At 39.9% G+C, this 22,447-nt stretch overlaps 1 protein-coding gene across 5 annotated transcripts in view; it reads left to right on the top strand.

The window, feature by feature from the left end:
* ntm (neurotrimin) overlaps positions 1 to 22,447 on the top strand; it is a 692,414-nt gene that overhangs the window by 649,087 nt on the left and 20,880 nt on the right. For all 5 annotated transcript variants that reach the window (XM_084730699.1, XM_084730700.1, XM_084730698.1 and 2 more), the window contains one exon: positions 4,049 to 4,174. In XM_084730699.1, the coding sequence (XP_084586825.1) occupies positions 4,049 to 4,174 (126 nt within the window). The remainder of the gene's footprint in view (positions 1 to 4,048; positions 4,175 to 22,447) is intronic.

The raw sequence follows: 22,447 nt of genomic DNA, 5'->3' as shown, positions 1-22,447 counted from the left end.
TTGCAATTGGTATACACTCACCGACCACTTTGCTTGTACTGAGTTGGACCCCCTTTTGCCTTCATAACTGCCTTAATTCTTCATGGCATATATTCAACTAATGCTGGAAACATAACTCTGAGATTTTGGTCCATATTGACATGGTAGTATCACACAGTTGCTGCAGATTTGTCGGCTGCACATCTGAAGTCCAGTGAACTCACTGTCATGCTCAAGAAACCAGTTTGAGATGATTTGAGCTTTGTGACATGGTGTGTTTTCCTGCATGAAGTCTCCATCAGAAGATGGGCACACTGTGGTTATAAAGGAATGGACATGGTCAGCAATAACACTCAGGTAGACTGTGGCATTTAAAGGATGCTCAGTTGGTACTAAGGAGTCCAAAGTGTGCCAAGAAAATATCCCCCATGCCTTTATGCCACCACCAGCCTGAACAGTTGAGACAAGGCAGGTAGGATCCATGCTTTCATGTCGTTTTCGCCAAATTGTGACACTACCATCTGAATGTCACAGCAGAAATCGAGCAGGCAATGTTTTTCCAATCTTCTATTGTCCAATTTTGGTGAGCCTGTGTGAATTGTAGCCTCAGTTTCCTGTTCTTAGCTGACAGGAGTGAGACCCTGTGTGGTCTTCTCCTTCTGAAGTCCACCTGCTTCAAGGTTCGACGTGTTGTGCGTTCAGAGATGGTCTTCTGCAGACCTTGGTTGTAACGACTGGTTATTTGAATTTCTGTTGCCTTTCTATCGTCTCGAACCAGTCTGGCCGTTCTCCTCTGACCTCTGACATCAACAAGACATTTTCACCCAGAAAACTGCCTCTCACTGGATATTTTCTCTTTTGAGATGAGAGATGGTTGTGCATAAAAATCCCAGTAGATCAGCAGTTTCTGAAATACTCAGACCAGCCCATCTGGTACCAATGACCACGTCACGTTCAAAGTCACTTAAATCACCTTTCTGATTCCCTTTTTGAACTTCACCAGGTTGTCTTGACCATGTCTATGTGCTCAAATGCATTGAGTTGCTGCCATGTGATTGGCTGATTTGATATTTGCATTAACAGGTGTACCTAATAAAGTAGAGGGTGAGTGCAGACTTTAGATCATTTCATTATATCGTCATCTTTTTTTTTTCTTTTTTTAAATTATCTTCATAAGCATCTTCATTTTCTGTTTTTGCTTTTTTTTTCTCTCAATTCAATTTGAGACAACATGAAAGAAAAAATGTTAATACTTTAGTGAAGTATATAAAGGATTCATTAGCAGGATATGGCAGAAATTATAATAATATAATATTCATGTTTTCATTGGTGCATAATTACCTGAAATTGTGTTTCAATTACTTTAGAATGAACCATTTATTATCTGCAGAGGGAGCAGGTCCTCTTCCCAGGGTTGCGCTGTTCCTTTAAACTTAATACCCATGAACATTTTTAACCTGCAGCGTTAACGTTTTTGTTCATTTTTTTTCAAACACCATGCGTGTAGTTTATTTGTCCTCAAAAAAGGACATCCTGGGCTTTTCATTAATGCAACACACACAGGGGTTGTGGCCAACAGAGCTCATTTTCTGTCTTTTCAAAGACATTTTGTGGCAGTAAGGGGCTGAAGTGATCAAATTTATCTGGATATATTGTTGTTTTTTATTTATGAGAGTCTTATCTATAGTAAATTAAGATTTTTGAAGTGTATATTAATTTTAAGCCTTTCGTAGCCAACATTTTAACCCATTTCCCTTCTGTGGGACAATGGGACTTATTCTTCTTCTCATTTTCAACCATCAAGAAACAGAGCATTGAGTGAGTCCTGTGTGCCACATGATCAGCCTAAATCCATTGTCAGGTCCCATGAGTAAGTGGACTCTCTGCACCACCCTGGATTTCTTTGATCTGACTTCCACAAACAGCTAGATCCAGTACAGGTCAGACCACCAGGCCTTTGGGAGACCTTCAAAATTGAGGCAGCAGTATGCATCTTATTTGCCAGTAATGATGCAGAAGGAAAGGATGCAAAGTGCAGCATGTCTCTCATGACATGTAAGCATGTTCATGTCATGTGTTTTAACTCATCTCCACAGTCAAGATTTACCCACTGAACAGTTAAAAAATGTTTGTTGTGGTTCATTACCAAATTGACGCCTAGCAATGTGCTTTTGGTGGAAAATATTGACCCTATGTCCACACCAAGGGACATGTTCTCATTCATCAGGAGTCGTCTTTGTGTCCACATCGCAAAAACAAAGTCCAATATTTACTCTCTTTCTTCTCTGTTTTTGGTCTCCACCAACTCCTGGGGGAAATATCTGGCTCTTTAGCTGCTAAATGCTCCACTGTGTTTACCAGCGCACCTCTAACTGTGTCTGTCTGCTGTTTGGTGTTGAGCAGGTAGTGTACACTGGGTTAATGAGAGCAGTTTCACAGAAAAAAGCTGCCTTATGTTGCCAAAAACAATGTTACAAAAGCAGGTAGAGTGAATTGAAACAGTTGTGGGCCAGATACTTAAACAAAGAGCGTAATTTGCCTTATGAAGCATTTTAATTTTTCTGTAGAAGATAAAATAAATTATGGGTATAAAATATGGGTATATATACGCATAGCTTTTGACAGTGTTGGGCATTGTCACATATATTCTAAAAATTAAGTCATGTAGGTCACTGGTTGACAAAGGTACACTTTTTGTAGCCAAAACCAACATTTGTAAATTGAAAATTTTACAATCCATATGACGTTTACGATCCTTCACCTTCCATCGACTTTTAAGGCAAGACACTACAGTTGATTACTTACGACTGCAAGGGACATTTTATAGAACATAAACAACTACCTTTATGAGAAAAAAATCTTTGTGGTATGTTTTCTTACATCACGATTACTTAAATTGTGTAAAAGAAAGGGAAACAAAATGGGTCTGCACACACTACACAAACTGGATGAGAAATCAATAACCAGTCCACACCTCACCGTGCAAGGACGCGTCACAGTACATCATATGTGCACAAAAGGCACAGCTACAGTACAATACCTGATATTCACCACGAGGGAATGAAACTGAAAAACAACATAAAGCCAACTGCTGTGAGAAGCAGAGACGGTGGTTACGCACTGTAACAGTCAAGCATGGAGCAGAGCAGGAGAGAAAGCAGCAATCTACTGTATGCACTCAGTTAAAGCCCCGAAGTAACAGTCAGTCTGATGAAACACTCAATACAGAGTGAGTCATAGTCCTTCACACCAAACATCTTGTATTCTTTATTCAAATGTACCCTAACCATGTCATGTGATCTGCTACTTCAGTATATCTTATGAACAAATACTACTAGGACCACAGCACAACATTGCAGGCGAACACTAAAGGTGATATGTAACATTTCCACATTACATTCAAAATGTTATGCTGCAGCAAAATTACTTTACTAAAATTACTTTACTGCAACATTACATTTAAAATGTTATTTTACAGCAAAGTTACTGCAACATTACCCTTAAAACTTTAAGTTGCAACAGCATTACTGCAACATTACACTTAAAACATAATGTTCTGGCAATGACCCTGTCTTAGTAAGGACATTGCATGCAATATAACTTTCATTTGGTGGTTTGCTACAGCGTCACATGTGATGTTCCAGCAACTCATAAGATCACTAAAATTCTGTTGCAGCAACGTTCCTGCAATGCCTTTGTTTTAGCAGGTTCATGCTTAAACAGTCTATGAATAAATAACACGACAAGCCAGAGGAAATATATGTATTTTTTATTTTGGGGTTGAACTCTCCCTTTAAGCTTGAAAATTGCTGGATCTTACACTTGCCACGATCATTGCTCTTCATTAGATTTCGTTAAGTTTCCCCTGGCTGGTAAATGTCCATGTCTATCAGACTCCTCACCTGCTTTATAACGCAGCTTTTCTGTTATAAAATTGCCATCTCAAAACGGCCTCTACACTTGTTTTCATATGCAGAGTAGCACTTCTCACGACAAGTAAACTGAGCTTGATGTGTAAAATTGGAGTTCCTCTTTATTAAATTTTCCCATTTTTCATTTTCCTTCACAGTACCACCGAAAATCATCAACCTGTCGAGAGATATTGTGGTAAATGAAGGCCACAACGTCACCCTGATGTGCCAAGCCAGTGGTAAACCAGAGCCTTCCATCAGCTGGAAACTCATCTCTTCTTCAGGTAACTTGTCTGTAAATAAGTCAATCAGCTACGGACCAGTCTTCTGCTATATTCACTCTCAACTCTATCACGTTTCCCAGCCGTCCTTCTCTGCCTGTCTCTCTTCCCCTCACCCCTCTGTGTTTATCACTGCATCTTTGACTTTGTTTGACCCCTGGTGGATTCCTCGCTCCACTTATTACCCATCATTACCTGTTTCCAGATCATCATTACAACGTAATTGTTTGTGGGAAAATAAACTGACCCTGTTGTTATTGGACTAATTAATTAGGATAATAGGATGGATGTAAATGTTGTGGAGGGGCTTTGAATGACAGGATTAATGCGGAGAACATTAACACAGTGTGGAGCATTGTGGATATACAAGCATGCCACGGCAAGTATGTCCAAAATCGGGTTAGCTGCATTGTGCGTGCTCAATGGCATTTATTTAATTATTCTTTATTGAAGTCTGAAGGAAACCAAGTGCGAGCTGTTATTTCAGTATCCCACTGTGTCCTTGCTTCACCTTATCAGGCAACATGCTTGCATTTATAATGAATTACATTTAAAAGCCAGAGCTTTTGTGCTTTCATCTGCGCCGGCCTTTGTGTTGAGGCAGGAATCTGGGAATTGAAATGTTAATATGACACAAGTGTGACTGACCTGTCTGTAAGGAGATAAGCAGGGAGAGGAGGCACTGATTGGCTCCAGTTTGTTAAACTGCAAAACGCAGAACCGAGTAGACCAAACTGGGAGAGCTATCACCAGTGTTGTTGGACTGCTTTGTTGTCTGTCTTTTGTTTTCATGAGAGAAGGCTGTCGCCTGCTACCAGTCGCACTCTTTAGGGCAAAGACTCAAAAACCTGGGGACCTTGATATCTACAAACACTGTGACACCGTTGAGACGGTTGTTATAGAGATTGGAGTATCTTCTTGTTGACTTGTGTTGTCAGACTGTGATTCAGGTCCCATAGGCTCCTCTGTCATCTGTGCAGCATTTATCAGTAACAGCACCCTGCAGCCTCTGCATGAACAACAGATTCACTGCTCGGTCCACCAGATGAACATCAATATTTATGTTGCCCATGTCGCTGTACATCATAAATTCTTGGTGTTCAACAAGTTAATGACATTGCCCACCACTGTTTGACTGACATACAGTTTCCAGCAACTAATAAAACTTTATGTTTAATGAGCGAGCGTTAGAGCACATTGTTCAGCTCTGTCTCAGGTTTCTACACTGCTGCTGTATGCCTAGCATACTAAGCCAAGAATGCAGTAACACTTCTTCTGGTACAGTATATTACCTTTAGACAGCAGGAAACCCTGCCAACTGGGGTGGGAAGATCTAACAGGGGGAGCTCTTGTAGTGCTGCAGTGTAGTTGTGCAGCAGAATATTTGTGACTCCCGTTAGAGACTGGAGTCTTAACCGCTACATTATTACAAAGGACAAAGAATAGTACGCTTACGTAAAAGTATTGCAGTAAAGACACCTATAATGTTTAGCGTCAGGTCAGATTCCAGTTTTGCTGGTCTGGTCTGGTTGCTGAGTTAAAACGGGTATAATTTTATGCTGACTGACTCCATAATTTACATTCTGATACTGTAAACATAGACACAAGTAGGGTTGTTCTGCTACTGATACCAGATTGTTAAATGCCTTCAATAAAGACTAAAATGCTGGTATTTGGTGAGTATTCAAGTCTGATGCATACACTGATGCAATACCATGCAAATAACCCTAACCCTAGCTCTAGGACTAGCTCGAAACTGGACCCTGCTACTTCCCTCCAGTGTCCCATATGCCATTTTTGTCCCCCAGTGTGTACAAGTCATGTTCTGTCATTCAGTTTGTATTTGTTCATGTACAAAAGGTTTAACCTGAGCCAGGCCATACAACAATGGTAGCAATCATATCTTATCCATACAGGTTTGTGACTATACACTTGTTAAAAAAATAATCAAACATATATGTCTATTAACACACTGGTATTGAAATGGTACTCGATATTGGCTGATGCATGCATAGTTTGGTATTGGACTTGGTATCAGGAAGGAAAAAATAATATTGGAACATTCCTAGACACAAGTAGCTTACAGCAATGCCGACCTTTTAATGACATTCATTACAGGGAACAAGAATTCATTAAAACATTAGTCAAGCTGTGGTTCAGCTGTGGTTGAAACTATAAACCAGTACTAAAATGACAATTACCAATTACCATACATAATGTTTCTGAAAAGAAACATTACAAACAAACAATAACAATAACAATAACAATAATAATAATAATAATAATAATTATTATTATTATTATTATTATTATTATTATTGTTATTGTTATTAGTAGTAGTAGTAATAGTAGTAGTAAGAATACATTTGATTGAAACTGACCTTCAGCCTGGAAAGCTTGTGTAGTTTGTGAAATGTGACATCTGTAATGGCGTCCTTAAACATTGGTGGGCGCTGTAGGATTCTTGTATGTGATATTCACATGTGCAGCTGATAGGCTAAGAGATTGCTCTCACTTGCACAATTTCCTATGATGCATTGCTGATAGTTTATTTTTTTATGTTCATTTTTATGTTACAAAAAGCAAATGTTAATAATGTTTATTGGTGTTTCTAATGTATTGTAATGTAATGTTTTTGTTTGGATTGATGTCATGAGTCCGATATGCAATAAATGCCATGTCATTCATCCACTCACATGTCACAAATGACACCTAGTGGTGAAGTTGCCGTCTTAATATCAAGCAACTACTGTTGACATGTGGAAGAGAAAGAGTTAGTTCTATGTTCAGTTGGCCCTCAATTATGTTTAATCAATCAAGCTTGTTAACTATACAGTATATTAAAGGATTATCTACAAATATGTTTAACTCCAGCAGTGTTCTCATTTCACCTTTTCCTTTATCTTCTGTTATGCTGTATTAATGTCCAGCAGTTAAAACACATTGGACTCAATTTTGTTAAAAGCTTAGTGGATTTAGTGGATTATTCTTTTCTCCTTGGCTTTGTCATTTTCCTTTATTTATAAATTATGGAGCGATGACAGAAAACAACACCACAGTATTTTTAACAAGCATCTGAATATGTCAGAGCTCTGGGAAGACAGAACAGTACACATTTTTCACTGTTCCTCTTACTTTGGATAGACACACCACTAGAAGAAGCGGAGAAGAGTTGAACTGTATGACAGACACTCAGAATAGCATATCTGGAGAAATGTCATGGAATGGATCATATTTGGAGATGGTCTTGCGATTGTCAGTCAGTTTGTAGTACCTTCCATTACACGGGACATCTGACACTACAGTCAGTTGTCAGTGAGATTGTGGAAAAAGCACTCCTCTTGTAGACCTGGCCCTGGGAGGAACAAGCTAATATTTGCAAGGGTAAAGTTAACAGGAATGAGCTGGAAACTGGATCTGTCCAAGGTGCCTATAGTAAGTAAGTCTAATACATATAAGTCAAATGAGCAGCACTGGTGTTATTGTGTGCAATAGTTGTGAATGATTGCAAGCTATTATAAATTGTGAAACAAACCAAACAGACCGTGAATGGCTGCCCCAAATGGCATGGTTGGATTGCATCCATCCAACAAGTGTTGAGGCATTTCTTTCTGACCCACAAGTGTCAAACTGCTGATGGCGCTAGAGAAAAAGTCAGGGGAGCACCAAAGTCATCAAGATTCATCCCTTGGGCAGCATGAATGTCTATACAGAATTCAATGGCAATCCATTCAATTGCTCCTTTGGTGGCACTGACTTTATTATAGGGAATGTCAAACTATATCAGTGTTTAGTGTGGCCTGGAAGTACAGACCTATCTTGGAGCCTTTTAAAGATATCATATTAGTTCACTGGAGAGCTAAGATATATTTAACACCAAGTACTCCATCTGCACTTAAAGCCCAAGGTGAACATTAGTCCCAACAATGTCTAGCATCCCCTCTGTTACTGTATGTTCTTAGCAGCCTAGATCATGCATGCTGTTGTTGTGTTGCATATCTTTCTTGGCCAAAAACAGGCTTCCTACACACATTACCATCTATTTCTGTGCTTTGTCGTCTCAGCCAGGGATAGACATCTAACCACTGCCTCTCCCACCAGACTGTGGATCCTCTATCGTTGGCTTCCAGCATGAAAAGATGCTGCAGACACCTGCTCATTGTCCTGTCATTACTACATAAAAAAACATTGCAGTATTTTATGGCTTATCCATAAAAATGTCGAGGGGAGATGAAGGAGTGCAACATACTTTCTCCTACTACTTGTGAGGATTTTAAATCCCCATGCAAGTGCACTGTTATGAAGGGCATTCAGAGGGAAGGAAAAAGGTTGGCAGTAAGATGTCAATGTGGCAGTAAATGTACCGTACAGATTAAAGAGTGTCAGTTAATCAATGCTGCAGCTTCTCAAGAAAGTCCTGTCTACTGTTTCCCAACTGCTAGAAAAGTGGAAGGTGTTTGCCCTGTAGCCTGGTAACAACCCCCCCTACATTTAAGATTACTGTGTGAGGTGGACACTTTCCCCACTTGTCCACCTTGGACTTAAATTTCATAAGGAAAGGGATCATCGGCTCAACCCTGCTGTCTTTTCTGTCCTTCAGCAGTACAACAAACAGAAGTCAAACTGCAAATATGGCATCTTAATGGTGGTGGTAGTATTAGGATTGGGGAACATATTAATATTATATCAGTATTGTGACATGAGAGACAACTTATTATCTTAGATTTTGGATATTGTCATATAATGAGTGTTGTCTTTTCCTGGTTTTAAAGACCACATTATGGTAAAGTATCTAATTTTTGAACTTACCAGACTGTTCTAACAGTTTGATTATTTGCCCTCACCCACTTAGTAACTATATCCAAATTACTGATGATTATTTATCCAAACTTTCATTGCGTTAATATTTTGTGAAAGAATCAATACCCCTAATTTACTGAATCTTAGCGTTCCACTAGAGCCTGATTTATCTGTCGTCCTCTCTTTTACCGAATGAAAACCAGCTTATTTGGCTTGTTAAATCCTTGTAAAAAACTCTCCATTCAAATACGACAGGAAAAAATGTAAAACTCATCTAAACAATCTTTGTTAGTCTGTCCACTCTTCCAACAATCACTAACTCTGGTTTGGTCAAATTAAATCCTTAATTTACCATGTGCAAAGAGTGCAAAGAGTCTGGCTCTGCAGGCTGTTTACCTCTCACTCCTCACCCAGCTCAGCACACTCATGATCCCAGTGAGTGGGTATGTGTTGTGCCCTCGGATAAGAGCGTTGCAGAGCAGTGGCTGACACTCTGCAGACCATTACATTAGCAAAATAAAATGCCAGATATTAATATACTGTCAACCAGTTCCTGACAGTTCTTACGAAAGGGTACTGAACATATGACATAGCCTACTGCTGTGTTTTGTTCGAAAGGTGCAAAATTTTGTTGTTATTGTGTAATATTATTGTCAAAGGATGGTGAGTATGCAAGGTTTTTTTTTTTTTATACTCATATGGCAGCTGTAATAATGGTTTGATGCGGAGATGGAGTGTTTACCAGCAGGGAGTCAGAGGAGTGAGGACTGCTGACTCATTGAAAGGCGGTGATGCATCGTATCCCTGGTGAATTTTGGCCTGCTGCTTCGTGTGGATAAACATAACATTAGTTTGTTCATTAGAAACCATCGCCTCCCACTTCTCACATTCTTTATGCTCCACCTCACACCTTTGTTTTGGGCTTTCAACTTTTAGAATGTTAATACTTTTCACCCTAATTATATAGACATTGATCATATTGCAGCTGATATTATATTTGATGTTTGATGGTGTTGTGCATTCCAGATGTTTGGCTTGAAACAAAGGCTCAAAAGTTAATTCATGACATGTTAAGTTGCTCTTGACATGTGCTGCCACTCTGCTCTTGGCTCTTGGTCAGTCAGCTCCGGTGCTGGGGCCTAATCATGGAGCATACTGAGCCAGTAGCTGGACCAAAACCGATCCTTTTCTGCAAGAGGTTGTAATCTGTTGTGTCCCAACTGGTCTGAGACACTATATGCTTCTGGATATACTAGGTTGTCATCTCTAGGGTCATCTGCAAGGCTGTATCTCTAGGGAGCTCTTTTAAGGCCTTAGCTCGAGGGACCAGTGCAAGGTCTTATCTCCAGGGACCTCTGCAAGGCCTTTCCTTGAGGAATCACTACAACGCCTCATCTCTAGGAACCTCTGCATGGTCTTATCTCTTGGGACCACTGCAAGTTCTTATCTCTCGGGACCTCTGCAAGGCCTTTCCTCGAGGCATCACTACAACGCCTCATCTCTAGGAACCTCTGCATGGTCTTATCTCTTGGGACCACTGCAAGTTCTTATCTCTTGGGACCTCTGCAAGGCCTTTCCTCTAAGGATCACTACAACGTCTCATCTCTAGGAACCTCTGTGTGGCCTTAGCTCTTGGGACCACTGCAAGGTCTAATTTCCAGGTACCTCTGCAAGCCCTTATCTCAAGGGACATCTGCAAGGCTTTATCTACAGGGATCTTTTCAAGGCCTGATCATCAGATTCCCCTGCAAGGCCTTTTCTTTAGGGACCCCTGCAAGGTCTTATCCACAGGGACCACTGCAAGGCCTTATCTCTAGGGACAATTACAGGGCCCTAAAGGTAACAGTTTGCTCTAGGGCTGCAAATAAGGATTACTTTCATTGTATTGTGGCAACTGAGAAGCATCCCATAACATGATGCTGCCACCACCATGCTTCACAGTGGGGATGGTGTGTTTGTGGTGATGTGCAGTGTTTGGTGTCTGCCAAACAGAGCGTCTAATTTGATGGTCAAAAAGCTCCATTTTGGTGTCATTACACTATAGAACCCTCTTCCTATCTTCGACTATAGACCATGCTTTTGGGTGAACTCTAGTTGAGATTTAATGAGCTTTCTTCAACAGTGTCTTTCTCTTTGTCACTCTCCCATAAAGCTTTGACTGGTAAAGAACCGAGGCAACAGTTGTTGTATGCAGAATCTCTCCCATCTCAGCTCCTGGAGCTTGTAAGTCCTTCAGAGTAGCCATAGGTGTCTTGGTGGCCTCCCTCCCTAATTTCCTTCTTGTCACTCACTTTATGAGGGCGGCCTGCTCTAGGTGGGTTTACACATGTGCCATATTCCTTCCATTTCTTAATGATGGATTTAAATGAACTCCAGGGGATGTTCACTGACTTGTTTTTTTTTTTTTTGTATCCATCCCCTGACTTTTACTTTTCAGTAACCTTTTCTTGGAGTTGCTTGGAGTGTTCTTTTGTCTTCATGGTGTAATTGTAGCCAGGCATACTGATTAACCAGGGACTGGACCTTCAAGACACAGTTTCTTTATGCTACAATCACTTGAGACACATTCACTGCACTCAGGTGATCTCCATTTCACTAATTTTGAGACTACTAGCACCAATTGGCTGAACCTTTATTGAATTAGGTCAGTCACTTTAAAGGGAGTGAATATTTATGCAATCACTTAAATTGTATTATTATTTTTATTTAATTGACATTACTTTGTAGAAATGTTTTCACTTTGACAGTTGACAGTTTTTTTTGTAATTTTTTATTGTCAAAATGCCAAATTATATAATCCATGATTGCATTTATAAAAGCAGTAAGAGGGGAAAACATCCAAGGGGGCAACACTATGGATGCTCTCCAGAAAGTGGAGAGACTGCCTTAAAAATTTGCACCTGTATTTAAACCGCCACCTCACTCTGTGATGGAGGCCTTTCAGTCTGTACTTGGCCGTTGAGAACATCTATCAACACTTTGCATTCAAAGATAACCAGATGACATGATTGTGGTCATTATCATATGAGATCGTACTTGCTATCTTGTACAGCCATGGGCAGTAAGGCATGTGTCACCTCATTCCTCATCCCTCAAAATTTACTTGGTCTGGAAAAGCGATGGATTCATGATCTAAGGCTTGTGTTGATGCCTGTTTTTTCTGTCCATCTATCTACATTATTTGTCAGTAATGCACCTTAGACTCTCAGTACTCAGTATGAAATCATTTATTTCTCCAGTGTAGTTACGAAATTGACTGAACTTGGTTTTTCTGAAGGACCTAATCAATGATCAGAGCAATGGTTCAGTGATTTCAGTGACCTGCTGTTTGACTGTATCTACTTTCTGTTTCACTGCTGTCGGTAAGATTTTGACAGTTTCACAAATTAACATTGCATTGCTTAGAAATTCACTTGACTGTGCCAAATGAACAGTGGCAGCTGAGCTGGGAAGTGTGAGTGGTTCGTACTGTTACCGAGAAGAAATGACAGCAAATACAACATAACAGCCCATAATCAATTTAGCAGTGTTTGAGTATCTGTTTGATTACATCATGTCTATAGAAAATGACACTTGCATGGTTATATGAAATTGATGTGGGCATTGATTTTCTCTTTCAGTGCTCAGAGGTTGTAGATGAGCGTATGTGTAAGCAAAAATAATGTCTAATTAAGCTTTTTTTCTCTTGAGCAGACAATCAATAGCCTATGAAAACAACAGATGATGATGAGCTCACTCTAATATGATATCATGAATTGAACTGGACTAGTGCACCTAAAGAGGCTTTATAGGAGAGCGCAGTTTCCACACACTTTAGTCATTTTTATTCTTAATTAGACTAACAGTGAATTGGTGAAAGGTCTGACAGAATCAGCTGCTGGGCCAGAGGTGGCAACATGTGTCTCTGAGGCATGGGACCGAACTGCTGAGCTATCTCAGGGAACTATTGTTGAAATTGCTGTGCGAAATCTCATTAACTGGATCCAACAGCTGGTTTCATTGCTGCTTTAACTTCCTGGCTCTGGTGTGTGGAGTCCAACAGAGCTGTTTTCTTGTCAGACCTCCTGAAGGTGCAGCCTGCTATAATTGCCTATAAATACATTCTGATGTGAAAGGAGATTGAGGAAGCTGAGTCATCCATGGGCCAAATTATAAAGTTTTATTTTGAAAACTACAAACTATTACTGACATATATTTATATGCTAAATGGGAGTAACATATACAGTTTTTATAGAGCGTCAGTATTAACAACATATTTTGTTGTTAATTGAATCCATCGAATCTGTGTTTGAATCTATTTTAATACAGCTGCTATTATACTGTTTGTCTGCTTCTGATTTAATTTATGTTTTATATTTTTGTAATGCATAGGGAGAAGTTATTCATAATTTCTTTGCACACAAGTTTAACAACATTAAAGCTCTTTCTGACTCTGGTACAGCAAATGCATGTATGGATTCCTATCCTTAGTATTTTCTATATATAATATACATATTTTTTGCAGATTTTTAAAGGGCCCAATATTAGGAATTGCAAACACTCCGCCTCACCCTCACCTTTCAAATGTGGGCAATCGACAGTGGCTGTGAAACTTGCAACAAACATCTCTCAACAACATGCAAACATCTCTTTAGAGCCAGCGTTTGATTTGTTCATTCTGGGCTATTACCGCTGGTTGTCTGCTTCTGCTTTTATTTGTGTTTTATATCTTTTGAATGCATAGTGAGAAGCCATTCATAATCTCATTGTACCCGAGTATAATGGCAATAAAGATCTTTCTGATTGTGAGTTGTGACTCTAAATACCCCCGCAGTTGTTAATGTGAGCATGAATGTTTGTATCTCTCCAGGATAAGCGAGTAGAGGCAATGAATGTATGGATTCCTATCCTTAGTATTTTGTTCTAAAAATATACATATTTTAATGCACGTTTAAAGGATCTGTGTGTAGGATTTAGTAGCAAATAGCAGTACTTACAAACACCCAGCCTCACCCTCACCTTTTCAAATGTTTAAGGACAGCTGATGGTTACAAAACAACGCAAATGTCATTTCTAGAGCCAGTGTTTGATTTGTTCTAAGGTAACAAAAACACAGGCAAGTAAACACCTAATCCAAAAGGAAAAAATAAGATGTAAAATTGATTAATGAATTCCAGTGACGTTTGAAAAGTAGCACAAATAGTCAGAGCATATTATTCTTAATCTCCATGATAAGGCATAGTGGGTGTTTTTGTTGCTCTGAACCTGTGTTACTTTCTAGAAGAGACTAAAAAACTTATAGATTACAGGGTGCCAGTGTAGAGGATGCCTTGGCGACTTTAAATTTTCTGACATCAGTGGTTTAAATCAGGTTTCTTTGCATCTCTCTTGCATCTTTCTCCTTTTTTCATGGTGTGTTTTCCAATAAAGCAAAGGCCTTAAAACTAATCTTTTATAGAGACAGTTCAGATCACAAACTCTGATCTCTGCAGTGCATCTGTGCACTGTGAGATAGCTGAGGGTGTGTGTGTGTGTCCCTGTGATTGTGCTGCATGTGGCTACACTTACACTGAGTCTGAGTTTCTGTGCAGCACCAAACTGATTGAGAATCTTTATGTAAAACAAGCCATTTTCCAGAGCGACAGCTCCATTCAAAGGCATTCCTTATTCCGTGCTCATCTCAGCACTCTCCATGATCAAAATGTATGCAGTGACTGGTGGCTTATGTTTATTTATCTGTTTAAAATCCATATCTGAGGAAGTGCATTGAAATTCATAGTGAAGATCTGTTTTTTTTGCAGGCACCAACAAAACTACAATTCAGGGATGTCTATTGGCTTTTAGTTTAGTGTGGGATGAAAATGTAAATAGACCAGCGTCAGCTTGAGAAGCTGTCGTTTTGATTTTCCTCATGCAAGATAAAAGACAACAGTTATTCCGTCAGTTTTGGTTGTTTTTCTTTCAAATTGTTCACTTTCAATGTGCTGAATCCTGGCTATTTTTTAGTTATCTGTTTCATCTCCAGGAGTCGACTGAGCCTGATAAGCAAGCTTGGTAAGAATCCTCAGAGTCACACTGCTCAGTTGTCACCCTGTGACTCAGAGAGCAGCAGAGCAGAGCAGAAAATGTCCCAGTACTTGGTGTAGTCCAAACTTCTGTTCCAGTATCTCCCAGCTGCAGAGCAACTCTCCTCCTGCCTGGGGCCATTCAGTGTGAGCCCAGCTATTGCAAGCACTCCGGGGTGTTAAAAAGACTGAATTAAATAAATAAAGATCCTGTGTGTGTGTCTGCGTGTGTGTGTGTGTGTGCATAAAGATTGATGATTTCAGGCTGAGGCTGGGGCTCTCACACAGCCGTGACCCAGCTCCCCCTCACCTTTGATAGATAGATGGCTTTAGGGGCTTGTGGCGGATCAAAAGTGATCCTCGGTATCTCCCACTAGACCGCGCAACCTGACTGCAAAGTTTGTCAGCCCAGGCGGCCGGCCGACGCCCCGGTGCATTAAGGCAGCCGGAATGAACATGCACATGATTGAATTTGGCCCAGGAGCAATAAAAGTTTTCCAGATTTGCACAGGCCGGGCTGCTTGGAAAGATTCATTTGAAGTTGGAGTTGATGGAGTTGGTAGTCGTAGGAGATTGCTCCCTTTTTGACCCTTTTGAAGGTGAAAGGAATCACTTAAGCACCGTAACAGCACATCAATATGATTTGAGATCTTCCCGGCAGGGTTTATTTTGGCACCTGCTTAGCTTTTGTCCTAATTTTTTTGATTAAAATGCATTCACATCCCATGATAATGTTCCTTTTACATTAGCTTTTCATAAATATTGAGAAGAAAAAGACAAAATTAACACTAATTCCTGGTTCCCTCTGGATGATTCCTAATGATCTGGGTAACTTTGAGTCTTCAAGAACAGGTCAAAATCTTCCCTTAGTCAACACTTTCATCCATCATAATGTACCCCTAATGACTGTGTGTGTATATATATATATATATATATATATATATATATATATATATATATATATATATGTGTATATATATATATATATATATATATATATATATATATATATATATATATATATATATACACATTTTAATTTATTTATTTATTTATTTATTTATTTTTTTTCTCTCTTGGCACTGTAGCCAAAGCAAGCATACCTTCCTCCACCAACCACACAAGTTGCTGAGTTTGGCTCATTTGACTGCTCTCTGGCTTTTTCAGCTTCCCCTTTTCTCTTTCTCCTTCTACCTTTTTTATGTCTGTGGGCAGAGATACTCGTGCTTTTAACTAAGCGTTCAGGTACGCATGACATCTGCCTCGCGTATTCTGCGCCCGTTTGGAGAATCAGTTGTGCACATCCTCAAAAATCAACGCTACGTGTCCGCAAGATGCAGTGCACACATGACCAATAGTGGCAGTGTAGGGGCAGAATGCAGTGACAGGGTCAGGGGTCAGGAGATGCGTCACCTGCGACAACAATGGCGGAAAGTTTTGAGGACGGGCTGGTTGAACAAGTCCGCAACTACCCTCATCTTTACGATGTACCGTTGCTGCAACAGCTGGCAACAGGTAAACATGTCGAAATAAATGAAAACAGACTCGTGCACAGCAAAAGATGATGGAAAAACTGACATCCTTTTCTTCTTTCTTTTGTTTTTACTGATGGTTTATGGTCTGAGTTCTCTGTTGTGCCCTCTAGTGGTGTTTTGCAGTAACACGCGTAGACAAGTGGCTGCATCATGAACAGTTCACTTCACTATGCAGCCGGTTGCCAATGCGAACACAAACATCACATCTTACAACACGTATCCCTCACTGCATTGTGCAATGTGGGGCAGTGTACAGTGTGGTCGAGTCATAGGTAAAGCATAATTATGTCAACAATCACATGACTAATCTTAACCTTCTGGGCTCCTGCCAGTGTAGCCTACACATCTATTCATAAAATGATTTTGTTTACCAACTCTTTCATTGGTCTTTGTGGCCCAACAACCAAACCCGCCCACCAGGAATCTCCCCGTTTCTCCAGATTAGCCTCTCCGAGCCTGCTGTCGCCCTCCGCTCCCGCAATGATAACCATCAATTACTGCATCACAAGTTAGTTCTCTAAAACTCTTTTTTGCCTAACAAGAGAGTTTTGTTTGCCAAAACACTCTGGTTAAAACATGAAACTCCACAGAACAGATCAGTGAAGCTGTCTTTTCACAAAGTCTTGTCACTTAAAGCTTCTTGTATCTGAACACAAGGAGCTAAAATAAAATCCATTCAAGTTCTTCTAAAGGCTGCTGAAAAGTTGAAATTGTTACTTTAATCTCTCCTCAGTCTCTCCTCCCCTCATTCACTTGGTCCCTCACTTGTTCTAGTGACCTTTAACAGATTTAAAAGCAAAACACAACTGCTTTATGTACATATTGTACATGTAAATCATGATTTTTTAATTTGTTGATTATTTTTTTAGTCTTTTCTGCAACCACAGGCATATAGGACATAGGAGGTAGTTGGGTTTTGGATCTTTATTTGTTTTGCTTATCTGCCCAACTTGAAGTTTCTTAATTTACTTTATTCCTTTATTTTAGACGCTTGTGTTTCCTTATGAGATTTTCTGTATGAGGGTGTTCAGTCCTGGTTGTTTTATGTCCAGACAGCCCCACCAAACTGAAAGGGAAACTGAAAAATGATCCAAAAACCCCCCCCAAAAACTACAGAGTACACCTGAGCTCTTTTGTCATTTATAGTTTTTGACAACATACCCACAATGTTCTCTGCTTTGATTGATGCATTTGTACACAGCAGTAAGAGTAATAGCTGCACTACCTTGCCAGACAATCCGTATGCTGCTCATCCACACATCAGAGCTTCTCTGCTACATCCACCGTGCTGCTCCTTACTGCTTGAAGACAGATTTAATCAAGAAATCTATAATGCATCATATCTTATAGGATATACCGTGGGCTGTATGATGGCAAGGCTATAAATGTTCATGATGACTTGACCATAAAGATGGTTCATTTTTATGTCACCTGTTAAATTATATGCACATTCTAGTGATGGGCAGATCAATTCTGTGGGACTACATTGATTCTCACAAGCTACTCATTTAGTATCGATCCCTTTAAAAAAATAAAAACTGTCAATAATAAAATTCTATAAATGCAAAACATGGGTGGCTGCATCACTTCCAAATGTTTCCAGGACTTAAGCATAATGTTTGTATCAATAAAACAATAAACCACCCTGCATCCATCCATAACTTTACATTGACAGTAATAACAGTTGACAGTAATAAACAGCTGATACACTTACAGTGGATGATGCCTTGTCACTTGTTATTGTCAGTTTATGATGTTTTGTGTGTCCTGCGTTCCTGCAGGGCTCCTGCAGCCTGCAGAGCTTCCTTGATTCTGGGAAGGATTTTTAACCTATCTATGCCTCTAACTTGCTGTTTGGACTGCTGTACTAATTTTGCATGAGCAATTGCTACATATTGCTCCCTTAATTATAGTCATATTTGCTTTTGTAATAAATTTGTTATTAATGGTGGTACGTCTCATGTGATTTTCCAATCTTTTTTTTTACTTTATAACCATTATTTTGAAAAGTTATATATCCATTTTAAAAATAGTATCAGTATAATTGTAACAAAAAATATTTGTATCATAAAGAAGTTTGGTCTCACCAAATCTCTACCACCTTGCTATTAAATGCTGAGACATTAAATAAAAAGATTTTTTTTTCTGTTCTCTAATTCTCTCTAAATGAATTCTAATTGTTGTTCAAACTCCTTTGATGCTTTGTAGCAGGTATTTTATGCACTCACTACTTTCCATCTGCTGTCCCTGGATAGATACGCACTAACACTTAAAAACACAATTACAAAGACGAACACAAGTTTCAGTTGCTGCTTTTATAACAGAAGTTTCATCAATGATTTATAAACCAATTTCTCTATTTTATTGAACCAACTAGGCTAACAGGACTTAGTTGTCATCACTTCTTTTTATTAGAGTGAAAGGAAATCCAGTCCAAGTCTCGAGAGGAGTGTGTTCTTTTTTATTGACAGTAACAGAAAGAGAAAAGTGATTCATCTTCTCACATTTACTTACATACTGCAAGGTAATTCACTTATATGCTGGAATTGAATGTAAGGAACTTCCCAGCATTGTGCAGAGATTTGACCCTTAGAAATAAAGGTGCCAGAACCACAAAGTGTTCTTTGGCTTTTCCCCATAAGAAAATCTTTTTGGTTCATGGTTGAGCCTTTTATAAAGGTTCTACTTGGAACACTGGAAGAGAGTTCCACCTATAAACCTTTTCACCCAGAACCTCCTACAAAAGGTTCTAAAGGAGAACCCTGCTATGCTGCAGTTGTTCCACCCAGAACCCTCTGTGGGGGTTCTATCCAGAATCTTTCCACTTTTTAAGGGTGCTCGCAAGAACCCACTCAGGAGGTTCTACCAAGACCCTTTTATATTGCTAAGGTTGTATCCTTTTATATTCCAAGAGTTTTATCTTGTACCAACTGAGGGGGTTGTATGGAGAACCCCTTTATAGTCCCAGGGTTTAGCTAGAACCCACTAAGAACTTTTTTCTATTCCAAGGGTTTCATCTAGAATCCACCTTTGAGGTTGTACCAAGTACCCTTTTATATTCCAAAAGTTTTATCTAGTACTGACCCAAAGGGTTCTATCTAGAATCCAACATAAAGGGTTATACCTAGAACCATCCAGCTAGAGCCCCCTGTGAGAGGCTTTAAAGGAGAGCCTGTCTATGGTGCAATTGTTCCACCCAGGAAGCTCTATGTGGGTTTCATCCACCGTTTAAAAGTGCTAACAAGAACCCACCAAGAACCTTTTATATTTCATGGGTTTTATCTACCCCTTTTACATTCTAAGGGTTTTATCTAGACCCCACTAAGAGGGTTCTACCAATAACCTTTTACTCTTCCAAGGGTTCCATCTAGAACCCACCCAGGTGGTTTTACCGGGTATCCTTTTATATTCCAAGGGTTTTATCTAGTACTGACCCAGGAGGTTCTACCAATAAAACTGTATAGTCCAAGCAATTTATCTAGAACATACCCAACGGGTTCTATTGAGAATCCTTTTGAATTCCAAGGGTTTTATCTAGTACCAACACAGGGGGTTCTACTTAAAAACCTCATCTTATGTCTTCTAAAAAGGGCTCTTTGGATGAAAAGGGTTCTCAATGGAGCCTTTAGTCTTACAAAAATTAATGAACACTTCTTCAAAAAAAAAAAGGTTCCTCAGAAGCAAATGGTTCTGTGTAGAACATCAGCCCTTCAGAAATAACCCTTATGTACTGTACCCTTCTCAGACACAGCTGTTTCTCCTGTAATATATCTGAAACACAAATGGACTTGTGGCCTGAGAGATTAGCAGCAGCCATGCTTTTCATTTCTCCTTGTGTGCTCAGAAATACGCAGGCTATGACGGGTCAAATCTCAGCCACACTGTCACAACAGATTCTCTTCGCTGGCAAACCTCTTCAATAGAAGTAAAGCTGCCTCACTGCATCGCGGCAATACGTAAGACCCCGTGCTACTGTATTTCTATGATTCTGTTTTCCGCTCGTCCCTTTTATGTTTGTTTCCTTCAAAGAGGATGATGCATCAAAGGAGGCCTGGCACATTAAGAAATTTCATACGCCGAAGGCTGATGATCGGCGGAAAAATAACTATCTATATATTTACCTCGCAGAGAGGCGGCGGCGGCAGCAGCAGAGCCACAGTTTAAGACTGGAGCTGCAGTGCAGCAGCAGCAGCAGGCGGCTGCTCTCCTTCATTGTCTCCTCGAACGTCTTTTAAATAAGCGCTTCTCTCTCAGTTTGTCGGAGTAACAAAAGCTTTGTCACTTCTTCTTCAACGCGTTTCACTTTGACTACCTTTCCCTCAAGACAACACCGGTAACACAATCTCCACTCCCACACGCTCTGTGTGCTCTTCTGTCTGTTAACAGCTCCTATCTGCCATTCTGCTTCTCTTTCTCCCCCTGCTTGGATTCATCAATTTAAATCCTACCTCACCATATCCCCCTTGCTCCCTCTCCTTAAATGCCTATATCCCTCAAGCATCTGCTCTCCTGCTTTTTTTCCCCTCCCCTCGCCTCTCCATAGTTGTTCCCCTTGCACTTGCACACAAATATCTTCCTCCCTTTCCATTTTCTACCCCATTTTCTTCTTTGCCCTTGAGTTGGAGGATGGCATTTCAGGGACACAGAGAGGGTACATTATCTGGTGCCGGCCTCTCCCGAGACTCTCTCGCTCTCTTTTCGCTTTCTTCTCCCGACCACCTTCTCCGGTCTGGTCTCCCAAAAGTCCCGCCGTGTCACTTTGATGGCAGTGCGGGAGGACACAGGACTATCTCACTAATGACTTGGTCACAAACCCGGCAGTCCTCTTTAACAAAGACTCATAAATTAGAAAGGCAGCTCACTTGTAGAGGCAAGAAAAATGTGATTTGCCTCAGGTGGAAACTTGTAAAATACGAGAATTGTTTGCAGATGCTACCATTAAAATGGAAGAACGCTATAATGAGGGCTTCCTTGTGTGTTTTTCAGAGGTTGAGCAGTGCTGTGTAGTGGGCACTGAAGTGTCCTGTGAACTCATTGTTTCTGCTGAGACAACATTTGTTCTCTTTCTAGTTCTTGTAAAGCTAAACAGCGCTCTTTGGCGCATGGCGTGTGCTGTTTTCATTGGCTTCTCCTGCACAGTTGGGTGACTGGTGGTCAAACTGACAGCAGCAGCACTATGAAGTGGCTCGGCACTGCAGCCGTGAGGGGACAGACCATCAAGATAATGCCCGGTACTGGTGCAACACTTTACATTTAAATGAGTGATGGTGCAGTTGAGTTTATGGAAATGAGATGATGGGTTTGAAGAGATGCAACTGGGGCTGAAGTGAGGAGGTGAACACAATTTAAATACAAAGGCTTTTTAAATAGAGTTTTTATGGTGGTTTATGCCAATTGTAAGCCCACCCACTGGTTTGTGGACTACCGCTTTGAAGCCTCAAGTCTGGCATTATAAACCTACTGGAAATCCCTATGTGGCCTATGAAAAACAGCAATGTTGTTTTCTATGAACTCTCTAGCAACTTGGTTGCTAAGAATTGCATGTTAGGAAATGTATCTGATTAGCAGAATGAGCCAATCAATTCCCAAAACTGGAAATAGCTATGTTTTTGCGAACATAGAAAGGTGATCTAAGAGTTAATCTTAGTTTAGCTAGTTAACTTAATAGCCACCTAGCTAAAGGTTAGCTACCTGATTCACTTTTCAGAACAAGTTAACTATTCAATTTGAATTGATTGGCCAACATGAGTAACTTAAATAGAACTGATTTAGTTTGATACTATTATGTTACTGCTAGCATACTAATAAAGACCTTTTTCATTTTTTTTCATTGTTATTAATGATTTATATTCTAATAATGGCACAAGAATGGGGCTAGTATGTTTTTAATGTATTTT

Source organism: Lutjanus erythropterus, chromosome 11, assembly GCF_056507025.1.
Source record: "Lutjanus erythropterus isolate fLutEry1 chromosome 11, fLutEry1.hap2, whole genome shotgun sequence".
NCBI classification, from domain to species: domain Eukaryota; kingdom Metazoa; phylum Chordata; class Actinopteri; order Lutjaniformes; family Lutjanidae; genus Lutjanus; species Lutjanus erythropterus.
This window is presented reverse-complemented; position numbering and strand designations above follow the sequence as displayed.